This window comes from Phascolarctos cinereus, unplaced genomic scaffold (assembly GCF_003287225.1).
Source record: "Phascolarctos cinereus isolate Bilbo 61053 unplaced genomic scaffold, phaCin_HiC Scaffold_2;HRSCAF=192, whole genome shotgun sequence".
Classification (NCBI taxonomy): Eukaryota; Metazoa; Chordata; class Mammalia; order Diprotodontia; family Phascolarctidae; genus Phascolarctos; species Phascolarctos cinereus.
The window spans coordinates 274006290-274031306 of record NW_027555625.1 but is presented as its reverse complement, the minus strand read 5'-3'; the positions used below and the strand labels follow the sequence as shown (position 1 = coordinate 274031306).

General features: G+C 35.9%; 1 protein-coding gene across 3 annotated transcripts in view; it reads right to left on the bottom strand.

The window, feature by feature from the left end:
- Positions 1-25017, bottom strand: part of AMFR (autocrine motility factor receptor) — a 60134-nt gene that overhangs the window by 20576 nt on the left and 14541 nt on the right. For all 3 annotated transcript variants that reach the window (XM_020965564.2, XM_020965562.2, XM_020965563.2), the window contains exons 2-8: positions 22528-22620; positions 18454-18618; positions 15244-15396; positions 12356-12396; positions 11864-11996; positions 11029-11162; positions 9883-9993 (exon numbers count right to left, since the gene is read on the bottom strand). In XM_020965564.2, coding sequence (XP_020821223.1) covers positions 9883-9993; positions 11029-11162; positions 11864-11996; positions 12356-12396; positions 15244-15396; positions 18454-18618; positions 22528-22620 — 830 coding nt within the window. The remainder of the gene's footprint in view (positions 1-9882; positions 9994-11028; positions 11163-11863; positions 11997-12355; positions 12397-15243; positions 15397-18453; positions 18619-22527; positions 22621-25017) is intronic.

Sequence of the window (25017 nt, the reverse complement as noted above, 5' to 3'; positions counted from 1 at the left end):
TTGAGAGTGGCCTTCCCCTCCCAATGCTTTCCTTTAAAGAGTAAAAATTAGGTTGCATCTACAACTGTCTGGTTTCAGCTTCACAGAACAAGATACCCCCTCTCTGGGTATCTCTTGGTGGCCCTCCCCCCAAATCCTACCCTCCTCTTTTTATGTGTATTATCTCCCCCCATTAGATAGTAAGAACCTTGAAGGAAGGGACTTTTTTCTTTTTTAAATCAATTGTATCACCAGAGCTTAGCACAGTGCCAGGCACAGAGTAGGTGCTTAATAAATGTTTATTGGATTGGATCTATATTCTATACTGGGCCTGACTCAGGTCAGTCCCCTGGTAGTTCATGTTCCACAATGGAAAAAAATGAGACAATTGTAGGTCATTCAACAGTTAACAAAAAGAGATTTCTTCTAAACAACATTTTGTTGGAATCTGATTTTTTAATCCATTCTGCTACCCCTTTCATGGGCAAGTTCATCAAATTCACATTTGAAGTTATAATTGCTATTTTTACATTTCCCACCAATCTACTTTTCCTCACTATTGCCCTTCTCAACCTCTTTTTACCCTAGCTCCCCTCACACTTTAGTTTAGATCTAACCACTACTTCCCTAAACCGCATTCTTTTAAAGAATCCTTTTCTTACCCTCTCCCTTTACCCTATTCCTTATTCTACCCATCCCTCTAAGAGTCCTCCATTATCTTCTCCTCCACCCTCCTAAATATTAATCCATACATTCTTCTAAAACTTCCTACCTTATCCTGTCCCCTTGTCTTTATTTCTTTCTAAGTTTAAAATATTTTTATACCCTTTTAGAGGTATATGATGTTCCCTCTTTTCATCTTTGATAGTGGTATGTCACCCTTTTCATTTTGGTTTTCTTTTTTAAAATCATATTGACCAATGGGTTATCTATCTTATTGGTTTTTTCATAAAACGAACTCCTACTTTTATTAATTCAATGGTATTTTTACACTCAATTTTATTAATCTTCCCTTTAATTTTTTAGAATTTCCAACTTAGTGTTTAATTGGGGATTTTTAGTTTGTTCTGTTTATAATTTTTAAAACTGCATACTCAAGCCATTGGTCTGCTCTTTCTCTATTTTTACTTATGTAATAAGCATTTGCTTTCACTACACCTCATACATTTTCACATGTTGTCTCACTGTCATTCTCTGTAATGGAATTACTGATCGTTTCTATGATTTGTTCTCTAACCCACATTTTTTCTAAGATTAGGTTGTGTAGTCTCCAATTAGTTTTTAATCTGTTTCTGTTGTCCTTTATTATATATAATTTTAATTGCAATGTGATCTGAAAAGGATGCTTTTAGTATTTTTGCTTTTAACTATAAAATTTTCATGCCCTAATATATGGTCAATCTTTGTAAAGGTACTATGAACCAGTGAGAAAAAGATGTATTCCTTTCTATTACCATTCAGTTCTCTACATATCTAACTCATCTAAAATACATATTATATTTAGCTCATCTAAAATTCTATTCACTTCCTTATTTATTTTTTGGTTAGATTTGTCTAGTTCTGAGAGGGGAAGATTAAAGTCCCCCACTACTATGGTACTACTACCTGTTTCCACCTGTAATTCATTTAAGTTTTCTTTTAAAAAATTAGATGCTATAGTATTTGGTATATATAGGTTTAGTATTGATATTGCTTCACTGTCTATATCTTTTATCAAAATGTACTTACCCTATTTATCTCTTTTACTTAAATCTATTTTAGCTTTAACTTTGTCTTAGATCATGACTGCTACCCCTGCTTTTTTTGCATCAGCTGAAGCATAATAAATTCTACTCCAATCTTCTATTTTAACTTGGTGCATATCTCTCATTTTTAAATGTGTTTCTTCTAAACAATATGTTGTTGGAATCTGATTTTTAATCCATTCTGCTATAAGTTTTATGGGTGAGTTCATCCTATACACATTCAAAGTTATCATTACTATCTGTATTTCCCTCCATATTGTTTTTCCTCACCATTGTCCTTCTCAGCCTCTTTAACCCTAGCCTTCCTCATAATCTAGTTTATTTCTAATTGCTATTTATTTAATCCACACCCTTGTGTATTTTTACTTTTTTTAAATTTAAAAGTATTTTATTTTTTTCCAATTACATGTACAGATAGTTTTCAACATTCATTTTTATAAGATTTTGAGTTCCAAATTTTATTCCCTCCTTCCCTAAGACAGCAAACTGATATAGGTTATACAGGTACAATCATGTTAAACATTATTTCCAAATTAGTCATGTTGTGAAAGAAGAATCAGAACAAAATGGGAAAACAACAAAAACAAAAACAAGTGAAAATAGTATGCTTGATCTGCATTCAGAATCCATAGTTCTTTCTCTGGATGTGGATAGCATTTTCTATCATGAGTTTTTGGGAACTGTCTTGGATCATTGTATTGCTGAGAAGAGCTAAGTCTATCTTGGCTGATCATCACACAATGTTGCTGTTACTTTGCACAGTGTTCTATTGGTTTTGCTCACTTCAATCAGCATCAGATCATATACGTCTTTCCAGGTTTTTCTAAAATCTGCCTGCTCATCATTTCTTAAGGAAGAACAGTGTTCCATTACGTTCATATACCACAACTTGTTCAGTCATTCCCCAATTGATGGGCATCCCCTCAATTTCCAATTCTTGGCCACCACAAAAAGAGCTGCTATAAATATTTTTTGTACATGCAGATCCTTTTCCTTTTTTTATGATCTCTTTGGGATACAGACCTAGTAATCAATGTACAGTTTTATAGCCCTTTGGGCATAGTTCCAAATTGCTCTCCAGAATGGTTGGACAGTTCATAACTTCACCAACAATGCATTAGTGTTCCAATTTTTCCACATCTTCCTCAACATTTATCATTTTCCTTTTGTGTCATATTAGCCAATCTGACAGGTGTGAAGTGGTACCTCAGAGTTGTTTTGATTTGCATTTCTCTAATCAATGATTTAGAGCGTTTTTTCATATGACTATAGATAGCTTTATTTTCTTCATCTGAAAACTGCCTGTTCATATTCTCTGACAATTCAGTCAACTGAAGAATGACTTATATTCTGATTAATTTGACTCCATTCTCTATATAGTTAAGAAATGAGGCCTTTATCAGAAACACTGGCTATAAAAATTATTTTCCAGCTTTCTGCTTTCCTTCTAATCTTGGCTGCACTGGGGATTTTTTTGTACAAAAACTTTTTCGTTTAATGTAACCAAAATTATCCATTTTTGAATTTCATAATGTTCTCTAATCTCATTTGGTGACAAATTCTTCCCTTCTCCATATATCTGACAAGTAAACTCTTGCTCTCCTACTATGATTATGGTATCTATCACCCTTTATGTCTAAATCATATACCTGTGGGTTTTTTTGTTTGTTTTTTTGTGAGGCAATTGAGGTTAAGTGACACAGCTAGTGTCTGAGGCCAGATTTGAACTCAGGTCGTCCTGACTCCAGGGCCAGTGCTCTATCCACTGTGCCATCTAGCTGCCTCTTCATGTACCCATTTTGATCTTATCTTGGTATACTGTGTGAGATGTTGGTCTATGCCTAGTTTCTGCCATACTATTTTTCAGTTTTCCCAGCAGTTTTTGTCAAATAGTAAGTTATCCCAGAAGCTGAAGTCTTTGGGTTTGTCAAACAGTAAATTACTATAGTCATTTTTTTAAAGAATCCCTTTCTAATCCTTTCCTTATTCTACCCACTCCACTAAGAGACCCTCCCTTATCTTCTCCCACTACCTATTGCTTAGAGACCCTTAACTAAAGGTCTGGGTTATGCCACCCAGAAATCCAATGAGATCTAAAGATTAATGCAAGACATTTTCTCAAATTATACATTTTTTTTTGAAGCAATTGGGGTTAAGTGACTTGCCCAGGGTCACATACCTAGTAAGGGTCTGAGGCCAGATTTGAACTCAGGTCCTCCTGATTCCAAGGTCAGTGCTCTAGCCACAGCACCACTGAGCTGCCCTTCAAATTATACATCTTAAGCAACCTATATGTCTTACCTGAAAACTGGCCCCATACTGGTCAACCAGTTGTTTCCGTGTTCCTTTGATTGAAAAGACACCTGGGGGGAAGCAGGACACCTCTTTTTCTGATTTCAGGGAATTGAACTTGTTTGCTCTCCCCTTCCCAACGTGGAAAGTCCCTAATTAGAAATCAGATTACCTAATCTTATATCTTGGCTTCTACTCTGTTGTTTTCTTTTAATTACCTGATCTTATTTAAATAACTGTTTTTAATGAATAAAAATCTCTCTCCTCCTGTATTCAGGGTCCAATGCAAGCTGAGGAGGTTGGATTCTGATTTGTTATGCAATTGACATGTATTACTTAATAAATAGATATGCTGTTGGCTGCCAGGTGTCTTCTATTTGGCAAGTACACCAAATGTTTGCTAGCTGAGGAAGTTTCTAGGCTCTTTTAACCTCCAAAGTGAAGTGATTTACAATTGTTAAATTTCCATAGGAAATGATGACAATCCATCTCAGTGCAGGGTTCCTTTTCCCACTGACAAATTAATCCTCCCAAAAGAACACTATACATCAATCAACTTACACTGCTTAAAAACCTCTAGTATATATTGAAAACTCTTTATCCCAAGGATTCAAGAACCTTTTTTGGCCCTTTCTTACTTACTTCTTCAATCTTTTTCTTTAATAGTTACTTATAAAAAAACTTTTGCTGCATCCAATCTGACCTAGTAATCTTTCACAGAAGAGAAACATATACTGTCTTCCTCTTCACTAGAATGGGCCTCTCCTTCTTCCTCTCTGTATGTGTAAGCCCTAACCTGCTTTCAAGGCCCAATTCATGTCCATCTCTTCGAGTCTTTCCTTCACCATGATATAATTCTACTATATAAAAAGTATATATTTTTCAGTCTATTTCATACATGTGACACTTAATATGTGCTACCTATATTACAATTAGATTTTTAAGTAAATATCCTATTTCCCAAATGATTTAGAAACCCTTCTGAGGGCAGCAATTGTATCTTATAGCAATTCTTTGTGTCTCAGTGCCTACATAGTGTTGAAGATTAACAAAAATGGTTTCACTGTATCCTCCCCAAAATCCTGTGAAGTAGATAATACAAGTATAGAGAAGTCTGCTGTTGTGAAAAGAGCACAAGACTCTAAATAAGCAAAGCTCAGACACCTATCCCCAAACTCCCTAGTTGTGTCACAATAAATCTGACTTTTCTGAGCCTCTGTTTCTTCATCAGTAAAATGCAGAGGTTGTTGCATCAAATGAGATGCCTAAAAAGTGCTTTGTCAGCCTAAAGCATTAAGGTAATGTCAATTACTATTATTAGCATCATGAATACTGCACCCTACATGTAGTCAACATATGACAAATACTTGTGACATATTATAGTAGGAAGAGACCTAGACCAGAAGTCATGCAATCCATTATCAAGTTGCAGCACCAACTTAACCTTAGGCTAGTTACAACCTCTCTGGCTTCAGTTCACTCATCTGTAAAATGAGAAGGCTTAAAATTATAGCTCTATCATTTTATGATCTGTGATCTTTCCCTTAAAGATTTGAAGGCACTAAAGAATTTCTAACTTCTAATGCATATAGGAATTGCAAGATATAGACCTTTAGGGATCAATTGTGCAAAAAATTAAAGAGAAAGATGGATAAGGAAACTAAAATTTAAAGAAAATCTAGCAGTCAATAGGTAAGCCTACTCATCTAGGCTGATATATTAATCTACATTGATGACCATTTCATATCTGTAGCTCAAAGTAAACAGGATATTCTTCCTTACTTGTAGTGTTTCCTTGGCCTAAACTTGAAAGCAGGTCAATCTATTCAGGTATTCTGAAATGTTTATCAAATAAAGTAGTATATTTTAAACAATTAATGTAATAAGTAGTTTGTTGAGCACATATTATGCCTGGTAATTACAGAATACAAAAAAGACTATTATGGCAAGGTCCTTGATCTCAGATAAGGCTAACGTGTCATATCTCCTTCATATATATATATATATATATATTTTTTTTTTGGTGGGAATGGGAAGGGTGGGAAAAAGAAGGTCTGAATCTGATTTCACTAGTTTTGGAAACTCTTTGTATGAAAACTCTTTCTGCTAATGCAAATTAGCAATTTTTCTACACCTTATAATCTTAAGAGTTGCATGAGGCACTGAGTAGTGATTTGCTGTAGTTACACAACTAGTATTTCTCAGAACTTGAATTCACACCTTCTTCAGTCCAAAGACAATCCTCTATTGACTATGCCCAAGCTGCCTTTCACAGCCTTAATATTCCTGATCTCTGCTATTTTAGCAGGAAATATCAAATATGCATTCAGTTTAATAACCTCTAAACACAATGTTAGGTGGCATTATTTTACTACTGCTGCCTTTTTTCTAGGTATACTGGAAGTCCGCAGATGAGAGTTAACTAAACTTCAGAAAGAGCATGAAAATACAATTTTAGTTACATAAATCTCATTCATTTGAAGTACAGTATTTCAACTGCAATCAAATATTCGTGGTACTTACAAGCCTTATAAAGTCATTTCCGGGGCAGCTAGGTGGCGCAGTGGATAGAGCACTGGCCCTAGATTCAGGAGGACCTGAGTTCAAATCCAGTCTCAGACACATAACACTTACTAGCTGTGTGACCCTGGGCAAGTCACTTAACCCCATTGCCTAACACTCCCCCCCAAAAAATAAAATAAAGTCATTTCCCACAATAACCAATTCATTTTCTAACAGCATCTAAGGATCTAGATATTTAAGCTTGACAAAAATCATAAGTTTTTCATAATTTGTAGAAGCCATGAAGAAAAACAAAACACATAAAACTTTTTTCATGAGTGTCTCTAATTAAACAACCTCCCTCTCAACTCAACTGCTTAGTCAATTCACAGGTGGACAACTGCTTAAAAATCAATCTTAAAATAAATCAAACATATATACCTACACTAAACTCTTCCACATTGAAAAAAAAAAAAAGAACCAGCAACTTTCTATGTTCTTTCCAACTATACATTCTTCAAGGACAGGTATTGTGCTTTATACTTCTTTTGTACCTTTAACAATGCTTGAATTCAATAAAATTTTAATAAATATTTCAAGTCAACAAATTTAATAAAAATGTATTATATACATGTTAGGTACAAGGCACTGTCCCAGGTGATGGGAATATGAAGACAAAAACAAATCTGTATCCTAAAGAAGCTTACAATCTATTGAAGCGGGAGGCGGAGATACAATATATACACAAGATAGTATGTGGTAATTTGAGGAGTTAGAAAATATCAGTGGCTAGGAACAAGGAAAGTCTTCATAGGAACAAAGCATCATAGATCTAAAGCTACAAGAGACCTCAGATGTCATGTAGTTCAACACTCTCATTTTATAGATGGGGAATCTGATGTTCACTAAGGTCAAGTGACTTGCCAAAGGTCACAAAGCTAGTCAATGGCAAAGCTGGTATTGGAACCCAGTTCTCTTGACTCTAAGTCCAGTCAGTATTCTATCCAACAGACCAGGGGTCAGCCAACCATGACCCTTTGGCCCAGACCTGTTTTTGTATGGTCTGTGAGCTATGAATGTGTTTTTTTTTTCATTTAAAAATACAATATAACTTCATTTGTAAATGTAAAGGTCATTCTCAGCTTTCAAAAGTGGCAGAAGTCTATAGTTTACTGACTCTTGTACTAGGCTACATTTCATGGAGATGACATAAGCTGAGGCTTGAAAGAAGATAAAGATTTTGAGTGACAGAGGTGAAGACAGACATGAGAGACAGGCTGTGCAAGCACTCTAGGAAATAGAAGAGCAAATTCAGGCAATAGCAAGTGGGCCAATTTAGCTAGAATACAAAGTGCGTAAAAAAGGAATAATGTGAAATAAATCTAGAAAAGTTAGTTTGGAATCAGATTATGGAAGGCCTTAATTGTCATACTAAAAAGCTGACATTTCATAAAAAGCCTATCACAACAAAGGTAAGGAACCAAGGAAAGTTTTGAAATAGGGGAGGGAAATAGTCCTGTACCTGGAGGATTTTATTTTGTTAACTGTATAGAAGATGGATTGAAGAAAGGCAAAACAGTAAACAAGAAATTCAATTAGGAGGTTGCTATAAGAGTATAGGTGAGAGGTGATGAGGACTTGAAATAAGGTAATGGCAATGTGAATGGAGAAAAGGGAAAGAATTTAAGAGAACCTGTGAAGGTAGAATCCATAAAATTTGGCAACTGATTAAATGTGAGGGGGATGAGAGAGGGTTTAAAAACTAAGGGTTAACTCCCAGGTTATAAATCTGAATAAAGGGGAAGATGGTTGTGTCCTAGAGAGAAAACTGGGATCACTCAAAAGGCAATGGAGAAGACATAAAGTAAACTTGAACAGGCCCCAAAACAAGGTTTTATGGCAGAGAAGCAGTGTATAAAGGATGCTGACAAAGAAATGTATGAGAAAAAAGAAAAGACTGGCTGGTCACAAGGCAAGAAGAAAGAGAAAATAATGGACAACTCAAGTGTTCCAATGGACTACATGTATCTAAGATCTTTTCCAGATCTATGATCCTATGCTCCTATAAACCTTTCCTTTGCCCTTAGATGTTACTTTTCTAACTCCTCAAATTACCTTATTATATTCTCAATATCAAGAGGAAGTGAGGAAGACCCCCAAAATGCTGAGAAACATCCCCTTCCTCCTATGGTGAACTACTGGAAAGACAAACAGAGCAGTGATGGATTGGCATGGATGGACTGTGAATTGTACTGTTGGAAAAAACACCAATACCACTGTGAGTACATATTCATGAATATTTTAAAATAAAAAAGAAGTATCTTAACAATAGCAGTTGTTCAAATATGCAATAGACTAGAACATAAAAGGTTCCTAGAGCACTGGAGATCCACGACCACCCATCAGATGTACTGTAGTGAGGTTTCCTCCTTGGGTGTGGGTTATACTAGTTGAAACCCTTCAGATACCTGAATACAGCTATATCTCTTCTAAGTCTTCACTTCTCTAGTTTAAACATGCCTAGTTCTTTCCATTGAGCCTCATATGGGCACAGTCTCTAGCTCCCCCTCACAATTCTGGGTACCTGTTCTGTACATATTCCAGCCTATCAATGTTTTTCCTAAAATGTAATACCCCAAAGCAAACACAATACTCCCAAGCCTAAGCACCTACTTCCATCATCATCAAATGTACCAAATAGTATAGCAAGTGAATTTTATGAAGTGAGTTAAAGCCTGTTTTTTAGGAGCTTATAATCTAAGGCAGATAGCACTAATAGAGACAGAGAAAGCTTTCAAGCATATTCTAGGCAGTACTGAACCTGAACTACCCAAGGCAGATGTCTATTTCCAAGGTAAGTCATTCCACTACTCCACTAACAACTGAGTTTATCTTCTGGGCTGTTCAGAAATCTTGATCCTAATTCACCTCAATTCATTAAGTATGCATTTGTTTACACGCGTTGTATTACTTTAGAAAGTTTGCAGAGAATTTTAATACTACCTGAAAAGAAATTTCTTATTCAATAAAAATAAAGTACTACATGTGGGGTCATAACCGGAAAAGGTAGTGAGAGCAATTGCCCTAGAGCACTCTCTAACAGTGATGCTGGGATAGAACAGAATGTGTAAATGGAAAGGTTTGAGAGAATGGAGCAGATTCCCCCATCTACATACATTTCCTGAAAGCCTCCCCCTCCCCCAGATCAGACACTATTGTAGGTATAGAAATTGCATAGTCTCTTAGCCATACATATTTCCATACCTCGCAAGTGTTTTCCTCTGCAAAATGAAGTAGCTGTACTCAATGATTTCTAGGGGTCCCTTTAAGCTCCAATACATGGTGTTTTTCATTACACACATACTTGTGAAAGAGATGTCCACAGGGCAGTTTCCTTGCTGACTGCATGGAGTCCCAGCAGATGGCACAGTCATCATTATTGACAGCTAGTTCTTCAGGAGTTGCAACTGCAAACCTTAACAAAAACAAAAAATAAAATAAAAAACGAAGCAGGAACATCAGTGCTGTTCTCCTAAAGCGCTACAGTAATTCAGAGCAATCAATCAGCATTATTCAACTCTTAATACTATTACAGCTGTTAAGAATGACAACTCATACTTTAGTTTAGAAGGAATATTCATATAGCTTCCCCATAGGAACTGTGTGAAATAAACAGGGCAAGTGTAATCACCCTCATTTTGCAGAAATGGAACGAAGCCTAAGGAGGTCACAGATCTGTTACACAGCCAGTAAATGGATAAGCCAGAGTTGAAAGGAGGGGCTTCTAATTTCAAATCAAGTGTACTTTTCATTGCATTATGATGCCCCACCCTAAGTAGGTGACAAGAAGGTGAAAATCTTTACAAAATTTAAATAAAAATGGTCCATGGTCACTTTTTTCTACATCCTACTCAAGCTTGAGAAAAATATATTCATAAACTTCATCTTATTAAAATTCATGTTTACTGCTGGCAACTTTTAGATTTCTAGCCCAGGGCAGAGAGAAAATTTAAAGTCCTAAAAGTCTGAAAAACCCAGATAAACAATCATAGCAAAAATAACTGGGCTACCTTATGTTCAAATAGTTAACTATGCTTGCAATGGTCTTCCCTTCATGTCTGCCTAATGAAATACTACTTGTTTTTTAAGATCTAAGTTATGTGCCACCTATTCTACAAAGAGAAAGCCCTTAAGCCAAGTAGTAATTAATAGACTCATAAACTAACTAAAAAAGAGTTTCTATATTATCCTAGAGACAGTAGAGAGCTACTGAAAAGTCTTGAGCAGGGCTGTTGCATAATCAGATCTATGTTTAGGAGTATCTTAGCAGCAGTCTGATGAAAGCAAGCACTTAAATATTTGTTAATTGCATAGAATTCTCCTAAGATCATAATATTATGTAAAATTCATAATAAGGTATGACTAGTAATTTTTAAAAACTTAAGGAATTTATTGCTATCCAACATCCAACATGACTGTATCTCAACACTGTTAATTTATGCTCACTTACCTGGCCTCCATATTTCCAACTACACGCAAGTAATTCTTGTGGCGACGGATTCGACGTTGTACCTCATGGAACAGATAACGTAGCTGCATAAAGATCACCAAGCTGGCCATGGACAACCAGATGTTGCCAAATAGCTTAAAGAAAGAAACAGAAAAAAAGTAATAAAAAACTAATGTCCTGAAATTAATGATAGGATTCTGAAAGAAGTCATGTGGCATGTTTCATGGGTCAACATGAATTTGCCATGCCACGTAACTCAATGACTTCTAGCAAACGGCATAATGCACTGCTATCTGATTGCTGTTAAGAATCTTCAAATTATGTCTGAATGTTATATTCTGGATACATCTGATTTCACTCCTAAACAACCGAGTTGGTTTTCATCTTTATTATTTGCAAATTTAACCACAGTAAAACTTAAGCAATTAAAACTTTTAAGTCAGGTATCAGCACAAAGGCTCTTTTTATTAAAACACAATGATAAAAAACTAACATCATAGGAATTCTTGCCTATGTTTATACAGCTACTGCAAAATTACAGAAACCAAACTGTAGTACACAGGCAATTTTATGTTCAAAAATTACCCAATGACTCTAGTCCGCAGAGATGATAAAATCTTCTAGAAATATACTGAAAGACTCAATGGACTAAACATCAGACTAATTCATCCCAGCATGTTTCTTTGTATACTATGTACTTAGGGAAGACACTGAGTTCACAGTTTAACTATCTTTTTATCAACTTGCTCCATTTCATTACATATGTTTCATTTTAAAATTTATCAATGAGCTCTTATCCTGAGTTCTGTTAGGTGATTATTGTGGTGTTACATACCAACATGTGAATATGGTGCATAAGGTCCAGGGACAACAAAGTGAGTTCCATAACAAAATCTGTATAATACACGTAAGTGCCCTTTCCTTCCCATGTCCCTTCATGATTGAGATCCCAGAGGTGAATTACATAACTGTTAAGAAGAAATAATATTTAAATTGTTAAGACTCATTTTAGTTTAAATTTGAAATTCTGCCCCATTTATATAAATGTCCCATCCTCCAAACTAAAACCATAACTAAAAGGGGGACAAGTACAGTTTTTTCTTCATAGTACCAATGTGAAGGAGGAAGGGGACAGGGAGAAAAAGGACAGTGCAAGCTTCATTCTTATGGCAGATAAGCATTGTGGTCTTTTACCAAACTGATCTATGCTTTGGAATCCCCAGATTTCTGGCATTGGGGAGTTCCTCTCCCAAAGACCTTCCCAAATCCTAAATAATACCCTCCTCTATCTCTCCAAGTAAAAAGATAGCTAGCTATAGCTACTAACCGTAAAATCACATGAGCAGTCCTCACTGTCACAAGGAGAGACTGTAAAAAATAAGAATACACATTTTTACCTAATAAAATCCAAGAATATTCAGGTTGAACTCACTTTAGCAATATGATATAAAACAAGATATAATCAACTCAATTAACAAGGAGTTTTTTTAAAATATACCAAGAATATCACTTCCTTTAATTCCCCTGTCTCCTAAAAGTCATCTATTAGCCACTAATAATTCTACCATGAAGGAAACAGGAAGCAAATCAATTTAGTTAGCAGCCCCTCCTAAAGGCTGGATATGTCTGGTATTATCTGCGGATTTAATGATTCTGCCATTTTGTGATTCTTCTTTAGCAGAGAAAATAGAACAATGAAAATATTCACTACGAAGACCTCAGAATCAAGTAAAGGGCTACGTAAGTAACTTTCATGATCATATCCAAGCAGATACTATTCCTGATATTATGAACTCAGACCTTCAACCCAAAGATGAATATTAACCGAGGTTTTGGAAACAGTCAATTCCACCAGATGGCAGTAATGTTATCTGTACTAGAGGTAGTTGTTCTCAAAATTCTTGGGAACCCTTCCAGGCATTTATTTCATGACTAAAAAACCCAGCCCTTTACATTGTTTTTGAGTGAGGTTTATTGGTAACAATGAATTACAGCTTGCTAACATGACCATACCTTATTTAAAGGATATTTCAATTAAAATGATTAATTACAGTCTCGAAGAAGAGATAAGAAAAGCTTCTCTTCCTTTCTTGCAGAGGTTGCGAGAGTACTGGCAAGGAACGCTACACAGAATGTAAGACTTTTTTGATATGGTGGTTAGTTTTGCTAAACTTTTCCCCCTATTTTCATTCTTCATCATAAGAGATGCAACTCTAGGAAGGGAAGGGATACTTTGATAAACACGGTTAATAGTAAAAATAAAAGATATTAATAAAATTTTATTTTTAAAAATAAAGAATATTTCAATAATTGAAAAGATCTATGATTTCATTAGTTATGGCTATTCCCACCACCTAATCTAAATGCATACCTTAGTACTCAGTCTTCATAATTTCAGTAGCCCTCCAAAAATCACATGATAGCTAATCTTCTAGAGTTTAAAAAACTCCTCTATGTATGTATGTATCTATGTATTACATGTGTGTTTTTCATGTGTGTGTGTGTGTGTGCGTGCACGCGTGTGTACACACACACCTATCTAAGGATACTTGGGTTCAATTTAACACAGTTTAAAAATCACTATCCAATCCTTCAAAACAGCTGGGAACACTTTGTAATTCAAAGTTTTACTTAAGTCATTTTCTATTTTTAAACAATGTATATTTAGAAGAGGCTTAATTGTATTCTCTCTACCCAAAAGAGGAAAAAAAAACCTTAGAGAAGGACTAATAGTATTCTTTTTAGACAAAAGAATATGAGGGAAAGGAAGACAAAATCTCAATCTCCTGTGGCTATTTTATACTACAGAAAGATCTATACAATAAAAATTTTGACTTTATTTTTTTAAAAAATAATAAGACCCCATTACAATACTGGCACCAGGGACCAAAAATAAAATTCATATTACAGGCTTTTCAAGTTATAGTGAAAATTATGTACTTTATATTATTATATACAAAGGGGACATGATATAATCTAAAATATAACCAAATCCACACTAGAGAAAGACAGTTTTATAAAGCTTCTAATATACTGCCAAAAAAGATAGTTTAAATAAAAAATTAATACTACAGTACTATCAAATCATATAACCAAAATTAATTATACTTTCCTCAAATTTTGACCATCATATATTAGTAAAAAGTAGAGAGCTGATGGCAAACATTAACTAGCAGATGAATAATAAAACACCTCTAATTCAAACTGGTCAATATGGGAAGTCCATACCAAATTACTTGTAAAAAAAAAACTTTTCCTAATTGTATTCAACATTCTACTTTCAATTTTATTTACTGTATATTTGTACTATGAAAAATTTTGCTGAACAAAAGTCAACTTCATCCCCACTCCAACAAATTTCTGATGAAGTCCAAATTAATAATTTTTGTGGTATGAGCTTTGACATTCCTGAGATTTTAGAACATGCTTCACTATCATAACTGAAGATGAGATTTATTTTTCTTTTAGTCTTCAAACAACATTTTTGCCTCAGACATGTGGTTTCAACGGTGTAGAAATTACCACTGTGGAAATTACCTGCGATGATGTACCTCAGCAAACGTGCAGTCTGAAAAATATAGTCTTAGAGGGTTGCATGTGACACTAGATTGGTAAGTGATTTATTTTTTTGTTTGTTTGTTTTTTGGTAAGTGATTTGTGCAGGGCGATACAGCTTAGCAACTGTTGGAGAAAAAACTTCAACCTAGGTTCTCTGGATGACAAGTCAAACTTCTATCCACTAAACCACATCTCAAGTAACACATCCACATCAAATATAAAGACAAACTAAAAAAATAACTTTAAAAATAGTACAAATCATAATACAGTAAACCTTACTAAACTTTGACAAATTGTTCCATAAATGTCTTAATAAATGCTGACTGGTTGTTATTATGGACCCCTCGGTTATTCTTCTATGACAACACAGTTTGCATCTCATCTTATATAATTTTCTAAGGGCCCAACTTATGGTATACTTAAGGAAAAATGTTTTTTTAATGTTAACCACTTCAAATTACAGCTATAATACCCTAAGGTGAGTAACTTTTCCTACTTCAAAATTAATAACCATTAGTAACTTTACAATTCTTACTGGGTGAAGATCATAAATGTCAATTTCCACTTTTGTGAATACCTCTAATCCCCTTGAAAACACATAGAGAAAAATAGAAATAAGCATATGGCTAGGGCAAAATCCCATAGTGAAAACCTCACCTCTGCAGCCATGAAGGCCAATGTGTGCATTCCGTGGGTGTAGCCCGTCACACAGCAGACAACAGCTAATCCACAACAGGACAGTAGCATAGCAATCAGAAGAGTCAGCACTCGGACATGACTGCTCATCGGTGTGGTGGGAGAAAATGAAAGCTGTAGTAAAATAAAGAAAGAGTCAAGTTAACTGCTGAACTTACACCCAGGGAGGCAGAATGGAGGAAACTTAGCTTCCTAATCAAAATGAGAGTTTCCATCATAGCAGTTTTGTCTGACTGCATGTGACAAGTGCTGCAGATAAAGAGCACTGACTACCTTGGACTGTGATGACAGTGGTCCTCTGATGCATCTTGATGTACACTGACATTATATACTAACTTAACCAAAATAACAGATGATAAGAAGAATGATAGTGAGCGCTGACATAGTGCTTTAAGGTTTGCAAAAAACATTTTGCCATTCACCCCACCAGTGAGATCGGTGCTACAGATCATCTTGTACTAAGCAGAATTCCAGGACAGCATAAGATTTTGTTCTATTTGTATATTTGGATTCATTATGACAAAGTTTGGGAGACTAAGTTAGAAGGTTGAAAGCGGAAGGTATTCAAGTATTTGGGAATATGGGAGGATGGTTAATTTAGCTAGGAAAATAAGAGATTTTATTAACACCTTAAAAAATAGCCTAACCCAAATGGCAAAAGAAGTCCAAAAAGCCAATGAGGAGAAGAATGCCCTAAAAAGCAAAATTGGCCAAATGGAAAAGGAAGTCCAAAAACTACTGAAGAAAATACTTCCTTAAAAATTAGAATAGAGCAACTGGAAGCTAGTAACTTTATGAGAAATCAAGACACTGTAAAACAAATCCAAAAGAATGAAAAATTAGAAAACAATGTGAAATATCTCATTGGAAAAACAACTGACCTGGAAAATAGATCCAGGAGAGAGAATTTAAAAATTATTGGACTATCTGAAAGCCATGATCAAAAAAAGAGCCTAGACATCATCTTTCAAGAAATTATCAAGGAAAACTGCCCTGATATATTAGAACCAGAGGGCAAAATAGAAATTGAAAGAATCCACAGATCTCCTCCTGAAAGACATCCCCAAAGGAAAACTCCTAGGAATATAATAGCCAAATTCCAGAGTTCCCAGGTCAAGGAGAAAATATTACAAGCTGCCAGAACGAAACAATTCAAGTACTGTGGAAACACAATCAGGATAACACAAGATTTAGCAGCTTCTACATTAAAGGACCGCAGGGCATAGAATATAATATTCTGGAGGGCAAAGGAGATAGGATTACAACCAAGAATCACCTACCCAGCAAAACTGAGTATAATTCTTCAGGGGAAAAAATGGTCATTCAGTGAAATAGAGGACTTTCAAGAATTCCTGATGAAAAGACCAGAGCTGAATAGAAAATTTGACCTTCAAATACTGGACTCAAGTGGAACATGAAGAGGTAAACAGGAAAGAGAAATCATAAGAGACTTATTAAGATTGAACTGTTTACATTCCTGCATGGAAAGATGATATTTATAACTCATGAGACCTTTATCAGTATTAGGGTAGTTGGAGGAAAAAAAGTATATGTATGTAGATAGATAGATAGATAGATAGATGGCACAGGATGAGTTGAAGATTAAGGGGTCATATCTGGAGAATAAAATTAAGGGATGAGGGAGGATTATACTCGGAGAAGAAGAAAGAGAGAGGTAGAATGGGGTAAATTATCTCACAAAGAAAAAAACAGAAAAGTCTCTTACAGTGGAAAGGAAGCAGGGCAAGGTGAGAGGGAATGAGTAAATCTTATTCTCATAGGATTTGGCTTAAGGAGGGAACAACATACACATTCAATTGGGTATGGAAGTTTGTCTTACCCTACAAGAAAATAGGGGGAAAAGGGGACAAGAGAGCAGGGCAATGATAGAGAGGAGGGCAGACTGGAAAAGGGTGTAATCAGAAGTAAATACTTCTGAGGAGAAACAGGGTCAAAAGAAAGAATAGAATAAATGGGAGGGCAGAATAGGATTAAGGGAAATAGAGTTAGTTTTTCACAACATGTCTGCTATGGAAGTGTTTTGCATAACTGCACATATACAACCTATACTGAGTTGCCAGCCTTTTCAATGAGGGTGGGTGGGGAGGGAGGAAGAGAGAAAATTTGAAACCTAAAGTTTTAAAAACATATGTTTAAAAAAAAAGTTTTCACATGCTATCGGGAAATAAGAAATACAGGAAATGGGGTACAGAAGTCTATCCTGCCCTACAGGAAAATAGAAGGGGAAGGGGATAAGAGAAGGGGAGGAGAGAAAGAAAAGAGGACAGACTAGGGGAAGGGATATTCAGAATGCATGACATCTTGGGGTGGAGAGAGGGTGAGACGGGTTGAAAATTTGGAACTCAAAGGACTTGTGGAAATGAATGTTGAAAACTACAAATAAATAAATTTATGTTAAAAAAATTTAAAAAAAAAGAAAAAAAGAGATTTTATAAAATTTTATTAAGTTCCTAAAAGTTTGATAGAGAAGACTTAGTTGAGGGGCAACTGACCACAATGTTGGGTGAACAGGCTAGTTCAGGGAAATTCTAAAGACAGATTCTAAGGAAGCTGCTGAGCTATGGTTCAAGTTTTCACCCAAAGTTGAGAGGCAGAGCTAGGATCTATCTAGACAGAAAATGGCCCTGCCTCACTTTTCCAGGGACCCTGGTAGCTGAAAGGGATAGCACATTCTCAGCCTCGGGGTATGGTGCATATTATCAGTAACAGTCAGCTAAATAAGCTGGGTTAGAGAAGTCAGCCAAGTGGAAAGACATGAAATGCCAAGTGCTAGAAGAGACTGATTAAAGCTTTAAACTGTGATCGAGCTAGAAGAGAAATGGAAGATTATGTACCTCTAAATTAGCTAATTTAAATATAATTTGTGTGCAAAGATAACTTGGCACTATAGTAAAACAGTTTATGTCCTTGTACTAACTCCACTAAACACTGTGGGGGTGGACTAGCCCAGAAGGGAAAGAGTAAAGGCTATAAATCTCAGGGTGTAATAGTCTGAAGAATCCCTTCCTAATCAATTGAGAAGCAGCCAAAAAAAAACCACTCCAGCAAGTAACAATAAGAACACAGTCTGGCTACTCACTCATACTTCCCATTTCAAAGCTGCCTTCTGGCATGTAATTAAGCTAAAGAAAAGCCATTCTGAAAACTTACATATTCAAACCTGTCTTTGCATAGCTGCACCATCAGATGCAGAAATACAAGCCCAGCAAACCAGAGACACCACATCACCACCTCTTCCACTGTCTGGACATTCAGCACACCAAAAATGAAAATGAACTTGTAGAAGATAAAGTTCCAAAACTTGTCCTTTAGGTGCTAAGGAGAAAAAATATAACGGAAAAAAGTTCATTAAAGGATCTACCATCATGAGTACCCCACATATTAAGATATTTCTCCATACCCAAAGTCAGTTCACATGGGAAAAAGTCTGCATTTAGCTACTTATTACCTTTCAACAAACAGTTTAAATATTTATTTCTAAGAAACAAGTGGCATGATGATCAATAGTGTGAAGGGAAAAAAGGGGGAAGGGTAGCATAGACAAAAATTACATATTAATCCTTTCATTGGGCATTTTGAAATAACCTAGAAAAACAGGTACTTATAAAAGAACTTTGCTAGCTTTGAGTTCTAATCCCGTATTTGTCAAGACCATTGCTATATATGTAACCTTCTAGTTATAAGGGATGATTATGTTGGTCTTCCATCCTAATTAGGACCAAAACTTTTTGGTATTTGAAACATGTTAAAAATGCTTATTATATGATTTTAAATGTCATGTTTTCATTTTCCTAAAATGTTAAGTTGCAGATCTAGTGCTGATTTGCACTGGCAGGAGTTTCCTGATGAAATCTCAAGTCTAGACTAAAAAAATATGAATGTATACTTATTAGTAGGTGATGGGGAAACTAAGGTTGCACATTTCATTTTTCAAGAAATAACTATAGAATCACTAGGTTTTCAGAATGGACTACAGAAAACTTTTATTCAGTGTTACTTACTGAGGCAAAATGGTATGCTAGATTTTGATGGAAAGTACAGTGGACTTGAATTTAGAAGACCTGTGTTTAAGTCCTGACTGCCATCTACTAGCTGTGTGACCTTGCAAAATCAGCTTACCTCTCTGGACTTCAGTTTCCAAATATTTCAAATATTAGAGTGGTACTACTCAGGGGTATGCTGATAAATGTTTAACAAGAGGCTCTCCAGAAATGCATAACACTTTAAAGTTTAATCTGCATTACTAACATTTTTGTCCACCATTTTCTCAACTCTAGACAATCAACAAATCAAGTCCAGATTTGTAAGGTCTGCCAGTTTTAAAGGTGTAAATGCTCCTACTAAAAACTGAACAATCAGTTCCTACAAGCAGTATGAGCTAGCTCCAACACACCTCTGATTATACTAAATGACAAACTTGTGAGGTAGGCATGACATGTATTCCCATTTTATAGATGAGGAAAGTGAAGGCTCAGAAAGGTTCAAGTCTTGCCTATGATCACATGGCTAGTTATATTGGTAGCAGGACTTGAACCCAGATCTTCCTGACTCCCAAGATCAACACTCTTATCTACTCTATCATACTATCTCTTCACACACCCTCTTAACTCACTGGTTTCAAATTCATGGGAAAATTACTTAATCTCTCTGGTCCTCAGTTTCCTCATTTGTAAAAATGAGGGGGTAAGAGTAGTTAATATGTAAGTTCCTTTATACTTCTAAGTCTATGATAATGTTCTACCAGGCTGGCCCTTTGCTTACACATGAACTTTTATTCTGAAACTTTTTACTGCAGGCCTCAGTTTCTTCATCTTTAAAAAAGGGAACTGGACTAAGTAATATCTGAGGTCCCTTTCATCTCTAACACCCTATTATTCTATCTGATAATAATTCGTCTGATTATACATACACTTAATATCTTTGAGTTCGATATTACACTCTCCCCTTCATAAGTTCCTAGAGAGTAAAGGTCATTATGACCTAATTTGTTTTGGATAGTTCCTAGCCAAGGAAAAAAAAAAGCCTTTTGGTAAGACTAATTATAAAATCGGCCATATTATATGATCTATAATATATCACATTTACACAGGACAAGGTAACCAACCATACAAAGAAATTCTCAGACTCTTAATAACCTGAAAAGTATCTGTAGAAGTGACAAATCTATAACTATAGTGCTGAATTCCAAAGGATCCATACTGAAAAATGCTATCTACCTCCTGAGAGAGAGCTGATGAACTCTGAATTCAGATTGAAGCATACTTTTTTCACTTTCTTTATGTTTTTTGTTTTTTATTGTTTTGGGGCTTTTTTTTGGCAATATGACTAATGTGGAAATATGTTCTGTATGACTTCACATGTACAACTGATATACTGCTTGCCTTCTCAATGGCTGGGGGAGAGATAGGAAGAAGGGAGAGAATTTGGAACTCAAAAAAAACTTTAAATGAATGTTTAAAAAATAGAAAAAATAAAATAAAAATGGTTTTGGATGACAAATACATTCTTTCAGTATTCACTCTACACAGTAGAGACTATCGCTAAAGCCCTCTATGTTCACACTTTTCTTTTTAAATGGTCACACTTCTAAGAATTCATCATCAGACTCAAATACAACAAAGAGGATAAGTAACATTGGGAGGAGAAAGAGAAAAGGGGAGATTTAGCTGACTCTCTTCATGTATCACCCTAAAAACAAAAGCAATATCACACATGGATTCAACACTATACCAGTTTAAGGTTCCATGTGGACAGCAAACTGACCTAAGCCTTCCTAATTTCCTTTCAAATGTAACTAATTTCTATCCAACAAATCAAGTGTTTATTGGGAGGAAAATAAGTATAAAAATGGCCATTATAGTCTGCAATAAACTATGTATTCCATTGGCCCTGTGGGGGGGACCACCATGGCTGACATTGTTTGTTGTTATTGAGTCATTTTAGTTATGTCCACCTATTTGTGATCCCTTTTTGGGGTTTTCCTGGAAAAGATACTACGGTGGTTTGCCATTTCCTTCTCCAGCTCATTTCACAGAGAAAGAAACTTAGGCAAACAAGGTTAGATGACTTGCCCAGGGTCACAGAGCTAGTAAGTGTCTGAAGCTGGATTTGAACTAAGGAAGATGAGTCCTGACTCCAGGTCTGGCACTCTATCCACTAGGTCACTCTGCTGCCTGAACTTTAGTAGCAAGTGCTAATTCTCTAATGTAAAGACTTTAGGGGGAATGAAAAAAATAACTGTAGTCCTCCTTAGAATCCAGGGGCTTAACCTTGTCATAATCCTATTTTAGTTTTAAAATGGCAGCCCATAAGACTCTCCAAAAGCTATCACATTTACTAATGCTGCAGTTCACAAAAGGCTAGACTAGAGGCTAAACATTTGGTCAAAGACCTTCATTTTATAGATGAGGAAACTGAGCCCCAGGGAAATAAAGTGACTTGCCAGAGACCAAACAGGAAGCAAGTGGCAGAGTCAGGATTTTACTGATCCAAAATCCAACAATTTTTTCACCATGGTACGTTGCTGCTTACACCAAGCCACTTACGTTTATCACATGGGATTAAAATTCCAAAGGGTCTGGAAAAGATAGAACTAGGAATTCTATTTGAAAACACTCCATGGTAAAAGGAGCAGTGCGACACCTAAAATTTAACAGAAGTTAAGTAAGCCACTGTATCTGTTTATTTACTAATAGGATCCAGTGTTTAATTAATGGAATAGTGAGTTGTTTTTTCTTTAAAAGGTCCTTTTTTCGAAGAAGACCATTCTGAACCCCTTTCTAGAGACAAACCATTCTCTATAAATACCCACTGCATCCCACAACTGTAAGGTGGGAAGAATTATTTTAGACAGCAGACGCTACCAGCAGACGCTACCTATATATACCTCCCGGGAATCATAAGCAGATAAAAAAGAAAGTTGTAATCAAATAAATGAATGAATGAATGAACGAACAAATAAATGGGCGAATGAGTGAATAAATAAATAAATAAATAAATATAAGCTGATAAATAAATCTAATCTAATAAGAGACAAACTGAGATTCTTACTGTTTTGATACAAAAAAATTTCTTGAGTAATTGCATTCTCTAAAATGTGATCTTTAAGAATATTCACCTACCTTAAATCTCAAAAAAATCTCACACACACACACACACATATCTGGTTACTAGACAGCTAGTGTTACTGCCCTACCTGTGTTGTTATGCATATAAATCACTTACCTGCCTCTCACTAACTCGAAGAGGACCAAATACGACACACTGGATTAGCTTGGCCACCAACATCAAGAAACAGCAAGCAGTATTTACCAATACCTGCACATAAACCCAAGAGAGGAACAAATTTTATTTCTCCTGCTGAAAAGATAAAAAGCAATATCAAAGACTTGGTAGTAGGAAATTCAGCCATAATTTCCAAGAAGTTGAAAATCAATTCAGTTTAGCATTTATTAAATGCCTTCTCTATGTACAACGTACCAGGCATTATGATATAAAAATTAAACACTGTGATACAAAAATAAACAGTCCTGCCCTCTAAGACCTTACATGATAACAGGGAAGATCAATCAACATTTATTAAGCACCTATTAGATGCCAGTACTATGTTAACTGATAGTGATACCAAAAAAAAAGTCTCTACCCTCAAGAAGCTTCCCTTCTATCAAGGGAAATAACATGGTACATATATTTAAGCATATATATAGAATTATTGTAATGTAGTTTTGGAAGGGAAGGCACTAGCAACTGAGGAGGATCAAAAAAGGCTTCATGTAGAAGCTACAGCTTCAGCTGAGTCTTTAAGAAAGTAAGATAAGGCATGTATAAAAATAATTGCAGGACAAAAGAATACAGTAAGTACATAGGAGAGCTTTAAAAGTATGTTATAAGGACAGAGGGAAAACATTTTTCTAAGACTAAGGAAGATTTCCTAAAGGTGGCATCTGAGCTGAGTCTTTAAGTTAAAGTGAAGGGATAAAGCAAATGAATCATTTCTAGTATTGAGAACAATGACAAAGGGAGAGAATCTGTTTACAGGAAAGAACGCATTTCATTTGGTTAGAAACTTAATCCTGCAAGTGTTGTTTTGTCATTTTCAGTCATGTCCGACCTCTTCATGGGGTTGTCTTGGCAAAGATACTGTAGTGGTTTGCCATTTCCTTCTCCAACTTATTTTACAGATGAGAATAGTGAGCCAAACAGGGTTAAGTGACTCACCCAAGGTCACACACCCAGTAAGTATCTGAGGCTGTATCTGAAATCAGATCTTCCTGACTCTAGCCCTGACACTAACCATTGCACCACCTAGCTGCTCTGTAAAGGTACATTTAAGCTACATTGGCCTTAAATGCCAAGCTAAGAAATTTCTCAATAAACAATGATGAACTGATGTTCTCTGGGGGAAGAGAAAAGTAATAAAATACGATTATAGCTGTAATAGATTAACCTGGCAGTAGAATGTAGTCAGTCAACCAGACACTGTGCTAAAACTCTGGAAATACAAAGAAGAGCAAAAATAACTTTGACCTCAATGAAATTACATTATAATGGAAGAAGACATTGTTTATACAGAATTGACAGAGGGGTCTTTGAGAAGAGAAGGCATCAGCAGCTTGAGTGACCAGAAAGGCCTTCTGGAGTTGGTGAGATTTGCATTGAGTCTTGACAGTCTGGAAGAAGTCAGGGAAACTAAGAGGCACAAGTTAAGGGATGGAACATTCCAGGCATGGGGGTTATTATTATTGAAGGCAAAAAATAGCCTCTTGTCTCAAGGGGTTTCTCAGTCTAATTGGAAGACAACAATTACAAACAGTGTGTATATACACACATACATACACACACACACAAATATATGTGTGTATATATATACACATATGTATACACACACACACACACACACATGTGAGATAGGAGTGTCATTATGTGAGGAATAGCAAGTGTCACTGGATCTAATGATGTGGCGGGGTGGGGGGGAGTTGTAAAAAGAAAGTGTAAGAAGACTTGGAAAAGTAGGCAGGGCCAGGTTGTGGTGGGTTTTTAAAGCCAAACAGGATTTTACGTTCAACCTAGAAGTAATGGGGAGTCACTGGTGTTGACTGAATAGGGGGGTGACACAGTCAGCCCTGTGCTTTAGAAAGATTAATCTGAAAGCTGAGTGGAAGATGGATTGGATTGGAGAGATTTGAAGGCCAACCAGCAGGCTACTGCAATAGTCCAGGGGTGAGGGAATGAGGGTCTGCACCAGGATGGTGGCACTGTCAGAGGACAGAAGAGGACTTAAATGAGAGACGTTTTAAAGGTAAAAATGACAGGACCCAGCAACTGATTGGATATGGTGGGTAAGAGAGACTGAGGAGTTGAAGATGACACCTCAGTTGTGAGTGTGGATAACTCAGAGGATGGTGGTACCCCTGACAGTAATAGGAAACTCAAGCAGAGGTGAGAGCTTAGGGGAAAAGACAATTAGTTCATTTCTGGACATGTTGAGTTTAAGATGTCCACAGGACATCCAGTTCAAGATGTCCAATAGGCAGTTGCAAGTGTGAAGCTTGAGGTCAGGAGAGAGGTTAGGGCTAGATAAACATATCTGAAAATCATCTGCATTTCCATGGCAGCTGATAAGATCACCAAGTGAAATAGTATAGAGGGAGAATGGAAGAGGGCCCAGGACAGAGCCTTTGGAGAAAAGCAAAAGTAGCAGAAGAAACCTGGATA